General features: G+C 30.5%; 1 protein-coding gene across 1 annotated transcript; it reads right to left on the bottom strand.

The window, feature by feature from the left end:
* Positions 1-2513: 2513 nt before the first annotated feature.
* LOC124887172 lies at positions 2514-3257 on the bottom strand. The gene has a single exon (XM_047396357.1). The coding sequence runs from the start codon at positions 3255-3257 to the stop codon at positions 2514-2516; it is 744 nt and encodes a 247-aa protein (XP_047252313.1).
* Positions 3258-16302: the final 13045 nt, after the last annotated feature.

The raw sequence follows: 16302 nt of genomic DNA, 5'->3' as shown, positions 1-16302 counted from the left end.
CACATAAATCAATACAAAATTAGGAAACAATACAAAATTATTCCCTCAGTTTCATAATAAATAAATTATTGGAGTATTTATTGATATTCCAAAATAAGTGAATCGTTGAATTTTTTTTTCAAATTTACTCTTATGATTTGACAATGAAGAAATTCATTTTTGAAAACAGTATTGCTGCCGCCTGCAGCAGTAATTAAAAGTGAGAGGTCAGTTTTTTTTTTTTTGGTAAAAGAGACCAACTTTGAAGTAATAGTTGAAATGTCTCCATTTAATTTAAAAGTCTACTGCCTGTAGTACCTGATACAACTATTTCCACTTGTAGCATTAATTAAAAGTTGTGTAGTACTCCCTTCATTAATTGAAACATCACCCTTCCATATAATCTCATTTTTCATTCTGTTTCTACTTCATTGATTTCAAAGGAAAAAATTGAAAGAGAGTCCAAAAAAAAATTTAGAGTATGAATTTCAATTTTGAAGACTCAGTTGAAATAATTTATGATACTATTATGAATGAAGATTCGGTTGAAATAATTCAAGATACGATTATGGAACACTCGGTTGAAACGGTTCAAGACACTATCATTGAAGAGTTCATTGAAAAGGTTGAAGATTCAATTGAAATGATTTGAGACACCAATATTGAAGATGAAATAAGGATTATGTTAAAAATTTATCTTCCCAAATTTTATTAGAATAATTATTCTCCTCATGTTCTTGTATTTTGCATTAAAAAAATTTTTTGGCTTATTCAATTGTGTATTTGTACAAAATGGTCTCTTTCATTTATTTCTTGAAATAGTTAACCCTTTCAACACAATCAATTCTTCAAAGAAAAAAAAGAAGAAGTATCGATTAACCCCCTGAACGTGCCACGTTTTATTCATGGTACACCTGAACTTTGACTAGTCCTAAGTACCCCCTTCCCCCAAACTTGTTCTTTTAGTATGTCGCGTGCCCCTTTTACGCTGATGTGGCAAAATGTTTGAGTTCAACCTCCATCACGCGCGTGATAGAGGTATTTTTATGCCAAATCAGCATTTTTAATGATAAAAAAATGAAAAAAAATCTATTTTCCTTTAATTTTTTCAAAAAATTCAATTATCCCTCTCCCTATTTATTATCCCTCTTCCTCTATTACTTCTAATCTAAAAAAAAAATCATCCGTTTATTAATTTTGTAAAACTCCACTTTATTAATTAGTTTATGAAATAAAAATTTTATCTGTTTATTAATTTTGTAAAAATTTTGTTTATTAATCTAAAAAAAAAAATTCATCCGTTTATAAATTAAATCTAAAACTCCAGTTTCCATTCCTATGAAACTCCTTCAATTTTGTAATCTTAATTATATATATCATATGAGTTATTGTAACTAAAAAAATGTACTAAATATCGAAGCAGATATTTTAAATAATATTAACAAAACAAATTCTAAAGAAACTAAGACACATACTTATAATAAATGTAGTTATATTAGTTATCGATTTTTAATCCCTAACGATTTGATTTTTTATTTAACCGACAAGAAAATACTCATAAAATAGAAAAAGTAGTAACTAACATGAAAAGAAATCGAATCTTAGTTGCAACAAAAATCCTACTTATATATATATAAAATTAATATAATCTTATTGGGTTATCGGTTTACCCAATAACTTAATAAAAAAATTAAAATCGAATCAATAACCCAATAATTTTTTTACAAAATCATTAAAAAATCGTTAACCCAATAACGATAAATCAATAACATTTTTATAGGTTCGATTTTTGTACACCTCTAACTTAAATTATAATTTCTTAATCTATTAATTATAATAAGAAACGTATTTGTGCATGTGAGTCTCCTCCAAAATCCTAATCGAAACACTAATCGAAAACTACTATGAAACACTAATCGGAAAAAAATATTTTCATATTATGAAACACTAATCGAAAAAAAAAATTCATATCTTTAACACAAAAAAAAATATAAAATTTTAAATAATAGCTTACTTGATCGACGAAAATTATACCTTTCACTATTTTGGAGTTGAGGAAAATTAAAAGATATATTTTTTTTTAGAGAGAAATCGGATAATTAAGGGTAGAAATGGGTTATTTTTTAATATAGGGTAAATATAAGGGAAGTGAATGGTATTATCCACGTGGACAGCCACATCAGCGTTTTTATCCACGTGTCCGCACATGTATTATACGCAGTGGATAGTGGGCCTAAAAGGGTGGCACGACATACTAAAAGAACAAGTTCGGGGGTACTTAGGACTAGTAAAAGTTCGGGTGTACCATGAATAAAACCTGACAAGCTCAGATGGGTAATTGGCGGTTCTTCTGTTTCTTGTAACTCCAACACAAAACATGCTTGATTTAAGATGGCTTAATTTGCTCACAAGAAAATTTAAAAATAACTAATTAAATATAATTAATTAAGAAAATTCTTGTAAATTAAATAATTAAACCACCATCCAAATAGCAGAACAACCGACAAAAGAACTTAGAATTTCAGAAACAAAATTTAACCTAAATAAACGAAAGTTTTTTGTACTAATTTTGAATCAAATTTCAATTGTACTGGAAGCTGACCATTCCTTGCTGAATTACTTTTACTAAGATGTTGAATCTTGTAATCATGTGAACCTTTTACTTTCATGATCTCCATTATACATGACTGCGTTGTTAGAAAAATATAATTGGACTTCTCTGTTGAAAAATCTTCATATGATTTTATAACAGCCGCAACAAGATCATCAATACTTTTAAAATTTTCCTTGTGTTGTAGAGACTGGGTAGATCTGAAAAATCCAAGGTCTAAGACATTCAAATATGGAGAATTGGGTGGTTGACACATCAAGCGAATATCGAATCCATCTTGTGTCGTTGCTCGACAAAATTCCTCGTCATTAGGTTGAATGTGCGTTCTTGCATTATCTTGTTGAATGAATATTGTAGAATTTAAATCTTCGCTAGGCCATTTAGCCTTGATAGCAGGAAGTACTTTATTAATCAAGAATGATCGTGAAATTTCTTTGGTTACCGAGGTTATTGTTTTCATAGTGTCCGCAAGTCTATTTGCACTAGCTCTTTTAGTTCGTTCTTGTGTAACAAAAAGAAACAATCTAATTTTATCGGAGAATATTTTTACTCCTTGTGCATCAAATCTAAGACGAGCTACAACAACTAAAAATATAACTCTGTCGATGAAATTTTTGCTCTTGACAGTGCGGATTGGATCTTCTTCATTAGGCAGTAAATAATACATTTCATTTTTTTGGTCATATAAAATCACTTCTCGTTGATATGAACTGTATTGAACATGTTGCTAAAAATTGAATCATGTGGTATGCTACAACGATCAAGCATAGATATGTAAAATTGCAATCGATTTATTTTATTTTCCTCTTTCAAATAAGGCTTTATGGCATTAGAATGTCTTCGTATATGTCCCGACTTCAAACGCCTAAACAAAGTGGTCGTACTCATATTCATGGAAGAAGATAATGATCGTAGAGTTGTCCACTTCCGTAAAAAATTGCACAAAAACGATTATGATCCATCTCAATTTTTTTCGACCACAATTGTTCACTTTTCTTCCATATACACCACTAGAAGCACATTCACAATAATTTGATAGTCTCCAAATGTGTTGAATTGTTTGAATGAAAGTAGAAAAATGTGATGCCACTATTTTCGTAACTCTTTTTTTTAGTTTACCATTGACACACTTTTGTTGCAAAATTTCATATATTGTAACACGTGTTTCATTGCTTAGATTTTTTTTCTTCTGTTGTGATTGTGACAAATCTTCAATTGAATCTGTTTATTAAACAAACAAAAAAATTACATATAAATTCAAAACTTTTTTCAAAGAAATGCACATAACGAGCAATTAGTTACCACGATTTAGGTTTGAATCTTCCGTCGGTTCTTGCAATCTTCTATCAAATTGTGTATCATCGGCTTCATTGGGATTCAAATTCAAGTTGAGAATTGAATATTCATCGACATTGTGATTTACTTCAACATTGAGGTCAAAACACTCATGTGTGTTATGCTCAAATGAAATATTTAGATCTAATGATATTAAAGTCATGTTAAAAAATATATTGAAGGTAAACTTTTTTATAGAATAAATTTAGAGTAAATTTACGGGGAAATGAAAACTTTCAAGTTATTTTACCTCCAAAAAAATTTATTGGAGTATCAATTTAAAATTTTTAAAAATTAGAATGGACAAAAAATTTTACCACCATAAGCTAAACATGTGTAGAGGAAAAACATGCATGCAGTGAAGTGATGCCAAAATGAAAAAGGGTAAAAATAAAAAATTATGTTAAATTTATGTCTTTGATTCTTTTTCTTAATCTGTGTGCCAAAATTCAATAATTCATTTATTATAAAATCGAGGGAGTAACATAAACATGAAATTGGAATCACTAAACCACAAAATTAACACTAAAATCCAAAGAGAAAGAAGAATAGAGAAATCAGCAACTGAATGAGGGTGGGGTGGAGGAAAGCTGTTGGACGAGAGATGGGGAGGGAGATGTTGGATGGGGGTGGGGGGGTGATAAATAAAATAAAAAAAATTTATTCAAAAATATAAATAAAATGTGAAATTAAATTATTTAACATGTGACAGCATCTGATTGGTGCGTGCATTCACTCTCTTTCTTGTGATTGGAATTTAGTGAAAAATGATGTATTTGCAACGATTTAAGTAAGATTCGTAGGGTAATAGATCGAAAGTAAAGTATAAGTATCTTTTTAAAAAACTCAGACAAGATCAGCGGGGTCTTTATGTGTTTTCTCTTAAAGAAATCATTTACATTTTCAATTGGAGGCGGAGTTACAGTACCCTAGGGGGGTTCGGACGATCCAATGGCTTTTACATAGATGCTATATTTATAATACTAAATTCGGAATATGTTTTTATAATTATATAGTGTGAACCCATTAACAAGAACTGTTGCTTGGCCTAGTGGTAGATGGATCATTGTTAAAGTCTTATTTGCCTTTGGTGTGGGTTCGAACTAGGAATGCTTATCGGATTGACCATTACACTTAATGATTTGGCTTATCGATTATCGATTTTAAAAGAGAGAAGTATACATTACCCCCTTGAACTTGTCTAGTTTTATTCATGGTAAACCTGAACTTTTACTAGTCCTAAGTACCCTTCCAAACTTGTCCTTTTAGTACGTCGCGTGACCCTTTTTTGCTGAAAGTCCACAACGTGTAATACACGAGCGGACACGTGGAAAAAAACACTGATGTGGCTATCCACATGGATAAATACCATCCACTTCCCTTATATTTATCCTATAAAAAAATATATTTTTCAGTTTTCCTCTACTCCAAAATACTGAATGGTTGAATTTTCGTCGATCAAGTAAGCTATTATCTAAAAAATTATATTTTTTGGTGTGTATTAAAAATATAAAATTATTTTTTTTCGGTTAGTGTTTCATAGTAGTTTTCGATTAGTGTTTCAATTAGGATTTTGAGGAGACTCACATGCATAAATACGTTTCTTAGTATAATTAACGGAGTAAGAAATTATAATTTAAGTTAGGGAAGTACATAAATCAAACCGACAAAAATGTTATTGATTTATCGTTATAGGGTTAACGATTTTTTAATGATTTTATAAAAAAAAAATTATTGGGTTATTGATTCGATTTTAATTTTTTTTACTGGGTTATTGGGTAAACCGATCACCCAATAAGTTTATGCTAAATTATTATTTTACATTCTCTCTATATATATACATTTATATATATATATATATATATATATATATATATATATATATATATATAGATAGATAGATAGATAGAGAGAGAGAGAGAGAGAGAGAATTTTGGTTGCAACTAAGATTCGGTTTCTTTTCATGTTAGTTACTGTTTTTTTTCATTTTATGAGTATTTTCTTATCGGTTAAATCAAAAACCAAATCGTTAGGGACTAAAAATCGATAATCAATATAACTACATTATTTTTATTATAAGTATATGTATTATTTTCTTTAGTATTTGTTTTGTTATTATCTTTTAAAATATTTGCTTCGATATTTAGTACATTTCTTTAGTTACAATAACTCATATGATATGTATAATTAAGATTACAAAATTGAAGGTGTTTCATAAAAATGAAAATTGTAGTTTTAGATTGAATTAATAAACGGGTGAAATTCTTTTTTAGATTAATAAACGACTTTTTTACAAAATTAATAAATGGATGAAAGTTTTATTTCATAAACTAATTAAGAGATAAACTGGAGTTTTACAAAATTAATAAATGGATGAATTATTTTTTTTAGATTGGAAGTAATGGAGGAAGAGGGATAATAAATAGTGAGAGGAATAATTGATTTTTTTTTTGAAAGAATTAAAGAAATTTTTCTTCCCATTTTTTTAACCATTAAAAAGGTTGATTTGACTGAAATTGGCTCCATAATAAATAGTGAGGGATAATTGAATTTTTTGAAAAAAATAAAGAAAAATATTTTTTTTTCATTTTTTTAACCATTAAAAAGACTGATTTGACTGAAAAATCACTCTATCACGCGCGTGATGGAGTGTGAAACCCAAACATTTTGCCACATCAGCAAAAATGGCCACGCGACGTACTAAAAAAATAAGTTCGGGCAAGGAGGGGCACTTAGGACAAGTCAAAGTTCAGGTGTACCATGAACAAAACTTGACAAGTTCAGGGGGTAACAGATACTTCTCTCATTTTAAAATATACAAGTCCACTAGCCAATCAATAAGATATCGGTTGATTCGGTAATGGATAAATAATTATCGAACGGTAATCTGGTGGTGTATCAGACCTCCACAATTCCTGCTTGAATAAAGACAACTTACAAAATAGAACACTTCTTTACCCTCGTGCCAGGCAGGAATACTCACCACTATACTACAATGATTTCTTTCTAGAGAAGCTTTAGGGGAGCATTTTAGGTCAATTGTCAAATCATTCAAAGCCAATAGTTGTATGTAGAATACAGTGAGTAGTCACTGTTCTATTTCTGTAACCATATATAAAAATTTAGGAACGTGACACTTTTACTAGCACGGTGAATAGCTACTACAGTGGGTGTGTTATTGGCAAAATTTATTATGTTAACTAGAAATGTATTACTACATGGAGACTAAAATTGTTGTTTAACCTACCAAAAAAAGTAAATCAAATTGCAAGAAAGATTCAGAGAAGCTAATTCAGAGCTTTTGCTTTGAATCAATATAATGATATATCACTTTATAGTTTACAACTTTACGCTTTAATTATAATATTATATTAGGGTTAATTAGTAATGGACTTTAGGTTATTACTTATAGATTTGAGTTTGTATTTTATAATAATATAATATCATATGTATTTTATATATATAGGTAGAAAAGTATAAGTATATATGGTAATTTTTAACGGGTTAATGGTTTATCCGATAAGAAAATTAAGTAATCCTTCCCATGCCAATAGGCCGTTAATTATAAAATCTTAATCCTTCACAACCGTTTATCCGATAAGCCAATACCAATAAGCCAATAAGTCAATTTTGCGGTGGGCTTATCGGATATGGTTTGATTTTGAACAACCCTAATTCGAATCCCACCAACAACTACTTTTTTCTTTTTGATTTTTTAAACTTTTACTCAATTTTTTCTCTTTCTAGTTTTAGCGTCTTTCTAGCTTCCCAACGTTTTTATTAAAAAAATATAACATATTTAAATAAGAAAAACAAAAAACAAAATAATATAAAACAAAAAAAGAAGAAAAAACTTGGTTATTAAAAGAAAACTTTATATGTTTGAGTTTCTCCCCATTAACTCAAAACCCCAAAATTCAACTTCTTCTTTGTTCTATTTTAGTTTCTCTCTTTCTCCTCTTTTTTTCAGATATTATTAGTTACTAGACACCTTAAAATTTGTGTTTTTTTAGGATCTTTAAGTTGAGTCAATATGATTACGAATTTTTTCAAACCTAAAACTCCTCCAGTTTCTAGTTCTTCTTTGTCGAGCTCTCCATTGCTTGTCAATCTTCTCAAAGAATCGGATACGGATAAAGTGTGTGTGATTTAAATCTTAAAGCAAACCCTATAGAAAGAAAATTAATTTCAGAATATCCTCCAGATGTACGTGATCGGATGAAAAGACATTATATACAAAAAAAACTTGTCAACCAAGTAAATCTGAAAATTTTGAATTTTCTGTAAGAGATTTTGGAGGAATACCACGTTACTTTAATCCTAAATATTTTTTACCTATGTATTTTTAATGGTTAGAATATAGCATTCAAAAAGGTGCATCATATTGCTCATATTGTTACTTGTTTAAAATGAGCTTGGAGGATACGAAAAAAAGTGAGTTATTATTTCACAATGAAAGATTTTCGAAATTGGAACACGGGCTTAGTGTCACGATCCAACTTCTCAGGTCATGATGACGCCTACCATAACCCATCAGTAGGCAATCCAACCCGTAAGCCGGAACGGCTAGCAACAGACTACTCAATAATATAAGGAAAAAATACGGAATATATGAAATAAAGATCAATATATAGAAGAATCCCAAAACTTGGTGGTATTAATACAAGAACTTCTAATATAAAAAGAGTACAAAAGTAAAAGATCAAGAGAAATACAATGATACAACTTATCTCCGAATACAACTTAGAAACTAGTCTAATACATAAGAGATAGAGATAAGTAATGCTCCGAATGTTAGGAGTTCACTCTAAGTCTCTGAACCAGGGTTGTTCCGCATGATGCACACATCAACAACGATAACCCGTACTATGATCTTAAGGCTGCAGAAGTGTAGTATGAGTACCAAACGAATGGTACTCAGTAGGCTACTCTCAACTGAGCTCCAAAGTTAAAGCAGATATATACAACATAAAAACGGAATGAAAACTACACCCAAGAGTTCAGAAATCATATGACAAGTTAATAAGATAATAAGGAACAACTATCTTATTCATGTCCAAGAGTCTAACATAATAAGACTAAGGAAGTATCAGGTGAACTATCCTATTCCAGCTACATTCAATATACGTCAATGTTATACCGTATATCCCAGGTCAATATATAAATAAAGAGAGAAAGAAATATATAGAGTAATATGCAAGGCAAAGATACGACTATACAATATGAACAATGAAGGATGGGATATGCGGTAGTAACATAGCTTCATATATCTTGATATATATATATATATATATAAGAACATGAGGTTATCTCAAAGCATAACCTATATCATAATATTCTCATTTTAAGACCTCATTACAATACTATCAAGATTTAAATACTATCATACTCGAGGTTCCTAATCCATATGGCTAGAAATGAAATTATCGTGCATAATAATGCAATCATAAGATAGGAGAGGCCAAAAACATACCTCAAATCTTGATACCGGATCAATGACCAATTTGTCATAAGCAACCATAATAATGATAATAACAATATCAATAACAATGCAAATAACCGGCTATTGCAGACAACCAAATACCTAGTCGAGCCTATGTGTATCCCCATCGCCCTAGGCTCAGAAGGACCAATCACCATACAACAACACAAGGCATATTCTTCAACCATACCTATGCAACCGTCTCATACCGGCTGATAAATATAAGTGTATACTGATGATAGGCAATGCACATGCAGGAATGAATGCAGAGTACACAAATAATATCACAAATCATCATAATTGTCCTCATTAGGACCATCATCATCGTAATTAACCTCCGGCCTTGCCGAGTATCAACATATCATCAATATATCCCCCGGCCTTGCTGGGTGTCAATATCATCACAACAACATCCTCTGATTTGTCGAGTATTAATATCATCATAATAGTATCCTCCAGCCTTGTCAGGTATCAATATCATCACAATAGTATCTTCTGGTCTTATCGGGTATCAATATCATCATAATAGTATCCTCCGACCTTGCCGGGTATCAATATCATCACAATAGTATCCTCCGGTCTTGTAGGGCATCAATATTATTATAATAGTATTTTCCGGTCTTGTCGGGTATCAATATCATCACAATAGTATTCCCCGGTCTTGCCCGATATCAATATCATCATAATTACCATTACCGAATAAGATACACTAAAATACTCATAAACATACACATATCACCAGAGAATATCTATCTAGTTAATACTTCTCAATTACTCGTTATTAGTTAACCAACACTTATTATAATAGAATCACTAGTTCACTAGTCATCACATAACCTCTAGTTATTAGCCTAAACATTATCCTTCACACAATCCTTACTTACGAGATAGCAACTAACCACTATTTATTAATTAGCCAACATCTATCATCTAGTCAAGGTTCATCACTAGACCAAAACTGCATTTATCCACCATTCATTATTATCAACTAATCATCCTATATCCGTTAATAATTACATGACAATACCTTACTACTTGTCACCTAACCATCTTTTTTTAACTGACACCATTCATTAACTAACCATCGCTAGCTACCATGTTTCAACTAAGTAAGATTCATTAACTAATACATTAGATTCCTAGTCATCAAGTGTTATAGTTCCTTAATAGACAACTAGTTACCACATAACTTAACCGTTTAACAAGAAGAGTAGTCATAAGATCACATTTAAGCTATAATCACATTATTTATAATGGTAAATAATCATGAACGTACCAAATCTAATCAGAGAGATATGTATACAAACATATACATATTCATAAACTATAATCACATCATTTATAATGATAAATCGTTCCTATTCGATCAATAGCATAACACGACCCTTGTCCCATTCATTTTTTCGAAATAATCACAACATCCTAATCACGACCTTAAACCCATACACATACTCGAGACTCATATCAATAATCATATTTATAAGCCATGGCATATCTCTAATATCTCACATATAGGATACACAATATCAATAAGCATGTGATCATCTCTTACTCAACAGGCATCTCACATCTAGGAGGCATAATATAGATAGACATATAATCATCTCTCACACAATAGACATCTCACATCTAGGAGGCATAATATATATAGACATGTAATCATCTATAGAATATCTTATATCAATAGGTCATACATCATGACTACGATAAATATTACTTCTCTAGCTCAATTTACATATCCAAGAGGAACATCGTCTTTATAGGTCCAAAATCATGACTAAAGGAAATAGTAACTTTATAGCCCAATCATCAAGTCTAAGAGAAAATAGCATCTCTATAGGCCAATCATCAAGTCTAAAAGGAAATAGCATCTCTATAGGCCAATAATCAAGTCTAAGAGGAAATAGCCTCTCTATAGGCTACATAATGTATCCAGGAGGAATATCATCTCTAAATGCCCAATATCATTTCCACAAGGAGTATCATAACCATAACTCGAAAGCCACAATTCGGAAACATCAATACAAGTTACCAAGTTACTAAGTAACCTTATTCTAAGGTTTTCTAGCCTCATTTATGTCTAATATCCGTACTAAGTCCACAAGACTTAACACAAGCTTAGGCCTAAGTGGGCCGAATGATCCCACTTCTAATCCACAATTTTCATAATTAAGCATACTATGCCCCAAACTAGGCTAAGGTATCTAGCTAATCTTCTAAATGTCAAGTAAGTCATATTCAAGCCTAAGATAGCAACTTCGACTAGAAACAAGGATACTCAAGTCAACTCTACCCAACTTATGGTTTTAAGACTACCATACTAGCCCAATAAGGCTAAACATACAAATCATGCTTCAAAAGCTAAAACCATATTCCAATCATAACATTATATCATATCTATGCTATAACTAATCTAAACTAAAGAGAGAAGGTAATAAGATACAAAAGGATTATAAACATGCCATCTTACCAGTCCAAAACCCTCATCTAATCCCCAAACATCAATATATAAAGGCCAAGTTATCCTAGTCATAATCAAGCCTAACATTCATATTCACACGCAACATATATCATACATTATTTATGAAGAAAAGTAGACAGAAGCCTACCTTAAGGCCAAACTGCAAACCTCACTTCATGCACCATATGCTCGTCTTTACTTTACAATCCTCAAAATGCCATCACACTATCAAAACCATAATCTACTCATCAACACGAGTCTAATGATACCCATATTTGCATTATTGTGCTTTGGATTAAAAAATGACACTAAAACCTCAAGTAGATTCCACATACGGAAAATGAGTTTCCGAGAACAAACCAATGTTCACACATGAATAAGGAATCATAACCTACAAAGAACGAGTGAAAACTAAGCATAGTTTGGGCTAATATCAAGCTCTAAGCTAAATTGGGGTTTTGGATCCAAACCAAGAAATTCAAGCATGAATTCAAGAAATTCTTACTTTAATATTGAAGATAACCGCGATACAAGATCATAATTAAACTCCTAAGTCACCCCCTATGACCAATTTTGAGTTATTACACTCTTTTTGGGGTTTCTACGTCTAATGGGTGAAGGGAAATGCCCCAAACACGTCTTGGGACCTTTATATAGCCCCTACAACTTAAGAGATGCCGCTATTGCAGTCATACGGGCTGCAATCACGCTACCCACGATCGCTACACTCTTGGCTGCGATCGTTGTTGCACCAGATGACAACAAACTAAAAAATAAAATTTTGACCCTCGAAACTTATTCAGAATCCAAATAATATGATCCAATAGTGAATCTAGAGTGTAAACCACATTTTAGATCCATTGAAATCATCAAAACTTTCATCGAAGATCGTTTAGGAAAAAAGTGGACCCCACACCTATAGTTTTATCACTTTTCATAAAATTTGCTCAATAGCCCAAAATAAGTCTGGGAGCCTTGAAACCTGAACCAAGGGTCTCCCTAGCCTAAAATCGACGTTTCGAATGTGATGACAAAGTCAAAATTTTAATTTGAGGTTGTTTTGACCAAATATGGGTCCCACACTTATTCTTTCCAATTTTTAACTTTCCAACCAATAGGTCGAATAAGTTCAGATGCATTGGAACCCGGACCAAAGGTCTACTTAAACTAAAATTGATATTTAAGGTCTGTTGGCATAGTTGGAATTTGCATCCGAGATTATTTTGCTGAAGTTTTCGCCCTGTGGCTATTTGAAGCCAGCGAAGACTTCAAAATAGGAAATTGACTCTAAAAACTAAAAGAATTGCCCGGTAACTGAATCATCAGTCCCAGCAAGTCATAAATAACTTAGGGCAGTTATGGAGAAGCTCAAACGAGAAAGGCAATCATAAATATGAAAAATGACATGAAGGATCATTACATTTAGAGAGGCTTAAAAAATATATGGGTGAAGTGAGTTGTGTTCATAATTGATGTTTCAAGATGATGCTGGATTTAATGAATAAAAAATAATCTATTCTAGCCTAATTTGACAAGCAATCCGAGAAAATTAAAGATGAACATCGGTTTCACTTGAATGCTTCGATTGATGTGATAAAATATCTTTTGAAAGAATGATTGCCTTTTTGATGTCACAGTGAATGTGTTACTTCTAAAATAAGAGGTCACTTTCTATATCTCTTAAACTAGTATGTGGATAAAAAGGAAGAGGTAAAAAATGTTGTACTAGATAAAGATCCAAAAAATAGCAACATGACTTTTTTTGATATTCAAAAAGATATTATAAGTTCTTGTGCAAGAAACAATAAAAACAATTATTGAATATTTGAATAGGGATTACTTTGGAATATTAGTTGATGAGTCTAAAGATGTTTTTCACAAGAAATAAATGACGCCTGTTTTGCGGTATGTCAACAAGGAGGGTAAGCTTATTGAGAGATTTCTTGATCTTGTTCATGTTAAAGACACATCTAGAAAGCCATTAAAAGAAGCTATCCATTCTTTGCTTTTAGATTATTCTTTGAGTCAATATTAAATAAGGGGACAAGGTTATAATGGAGCTAGTAACATGCAATTAATGGTCTTAAAACTTTAATTTTGAAAGATAATTCTCTGACATATTGCATAAATTGCTTTGCCCATTAGTTGCAATTGACTCTTGTAGAAGTTTGCGAAGAAACATTATGATGTGAATAATTTTTTGACATATTGCTAATGTTTTGAATATTGTTGGAGGTTCTTTTAAGCGTAGGGAGATGCTTTGAGATGATCAAGCTGAAAATTAGAGGAATTACTAGTGCTTGTTGAAGTTTATACGGAAAGTGGACTAAATCAGAAATTTGGACTTCAAAGGCTTGGTGATACCTGTTGAAAATCTCATTTTAAGACAGTACGTAAGTCGTAACTTTATTTCCTCATTCGTCAATTGTTCATGTACTTAGAGTTCTTGAAAATGAGGGTGCGAATTATTATGAGAAGCAATGACGAAAAGTCTAATAGAAGACATTATATCTTATGGATTTATCTACATGTTGCGTTTGATGTTGAAAACTTTGACAATTACATATGATTTAAATATGTCTTTACAATGAAAAGATCAAAATATTATTAGTGCTATGAAGCTTATTGATTTCACAAAAAGACAATTGTAATCGATGAGAAAATCTGGATGAAATTCTTTGTTAGAAGACATATTTTTATTTTGCGAAAAGAATGATATTGAGATTTCTGAAATGAATGAAAAATATGATCTTAAAAAGTCAAAGCGTAAGAGCTCAAGTGTTACATTTTCTCACCGTTTGCATGTAAAAGTTTTTTACGCTGTTATTGATTTGCATCTTTCAGAGCTTAACGATCGCTTTAATGAAGTCAATACCGATCTATTTCTTGAAATGACTAGTTTGAGTCTCGAGAATTCTTTTGTGAATTACAATAAAAATAAGATATGAAGCTTGCTACATACTACTATCCAGATGAGTTCAGTGTCTCCAAGCTTGAAGATCTGAGTTTGATCTTGACAATTATATTTATTATGTGAAAAATGTGGATAATGCTTTCTCAAATTTTGAAAGGACTTGATATCTTTCGATAAAATTGATTAAAACAAATATGCACAAGACATTGAGACTTATTTATTTGCTTGTGAAGTTAAGCTTGCTATTACCTGTGGTTTTTGCAACCAAGAAAAGAGTTTTTTCATCAATGAAGTTTATTAAAAATAATTTGTGAAGTAAAATTGGTGATGACTTTTTGAATGATTGTTTAATTTGTTATAAAGAGGATATAGTATTTGAAAGTGTATCGAATGATGCAATCATTAATCCTTTTCAGAACATGACAACTCATCAAAGGCAATTATTATGATAGCGTTTATATTTATAATGTTTAAGAAGTTATCATTTTTTTAACATGTTAAATGATGTTACTTGTTAGTTGGTTTGACTTATGACTATACATTAGCTTGAAATTATTATTTTGTCTTTAAATTCAAAATCCACTGGCTTCAAATTCTAACTCTATTTCTGTTTTCAATGAATCAAAATTTACCTTATTCTTACGTGATTCACCTCTACCGACCGTCAACCAACAACCCCCTAGTCATCAAATATACCTTTTGAGACTTTAAGCGCTCGTTTAACCATGAAGACTTTTTTTGATCAAATTATATTAGGAAAATTGAAAATTGATAAAAAAAAATTATATTTTTTTTTACTCATATTTCTGTCACAAAAACTAAAAAGCAAATCAAATTTATATTCATATTAGATATCGATGGCCCGTGCTATGTTATTTTTTATCTCAATTTAAATTATTAAAATAATTTATGTTTTTAATTATTGTGATTTATAATATATTTTTCCTTCTGTTTCAATTTAAATGATGCTGGTATAATTTCTAGAGTCAGTCAAATATTTTATATTTTTTAAATTTCTTAAGTTGTTAATCATGCGATTTATAATGTCTTTTACATTATTTTTCAATAATATATGAATATTCTCTCTGTCTCAATTTATGTGTCATGGATAAAATTTTGACAATCAATCAAATTTTTTTACATGTATACTTTTATATTAAGTTCTTAATTATTGTGATATACAATACTTTTTATTTTATTTTCAAATAATATACGTTATTTTATGTTTTTTTCTGTCCCATCTCAATTTATGTCTGCTAATATAATTTCGATAATCAATCAAATTTTTTATGTTGACATATCATTTTATGTCTCTTTTACCTTTTTTATGAAATATTATCAATTTTTCAATACTTAGACGCTCATAGTAATTAATTAGAGGTGATATAGTAAAATCATGATGAAAGCAACGAAGCACACGTCTTAAGTGACTTGTAATAACTAATTAGAAGCAACATAGCAAAATTACTATAAAAATACTTGTATAATAATTAATTATCGATGATATAGTAAAATTACGA

Source organism: Capsicum annuum, chromosome 9 (genome assembly GCF_002878395.1).
Source record: "Capsicum annuum cultivar UCD-10X-F1 chromosome 9, UCD10Xv1.1, whole genome shotgun sequence".
Taxonomy (NCBI): domain Eukaryota; kingdom Viridiplantae; phylum Streptophyta; class Magnoliopsida; order Solanales; family Solanaceae; genus Capsicum; species Capsicum annuum.
This window is presented reverse-complemented; position numbering and strand designations above follow the sequence as displayed.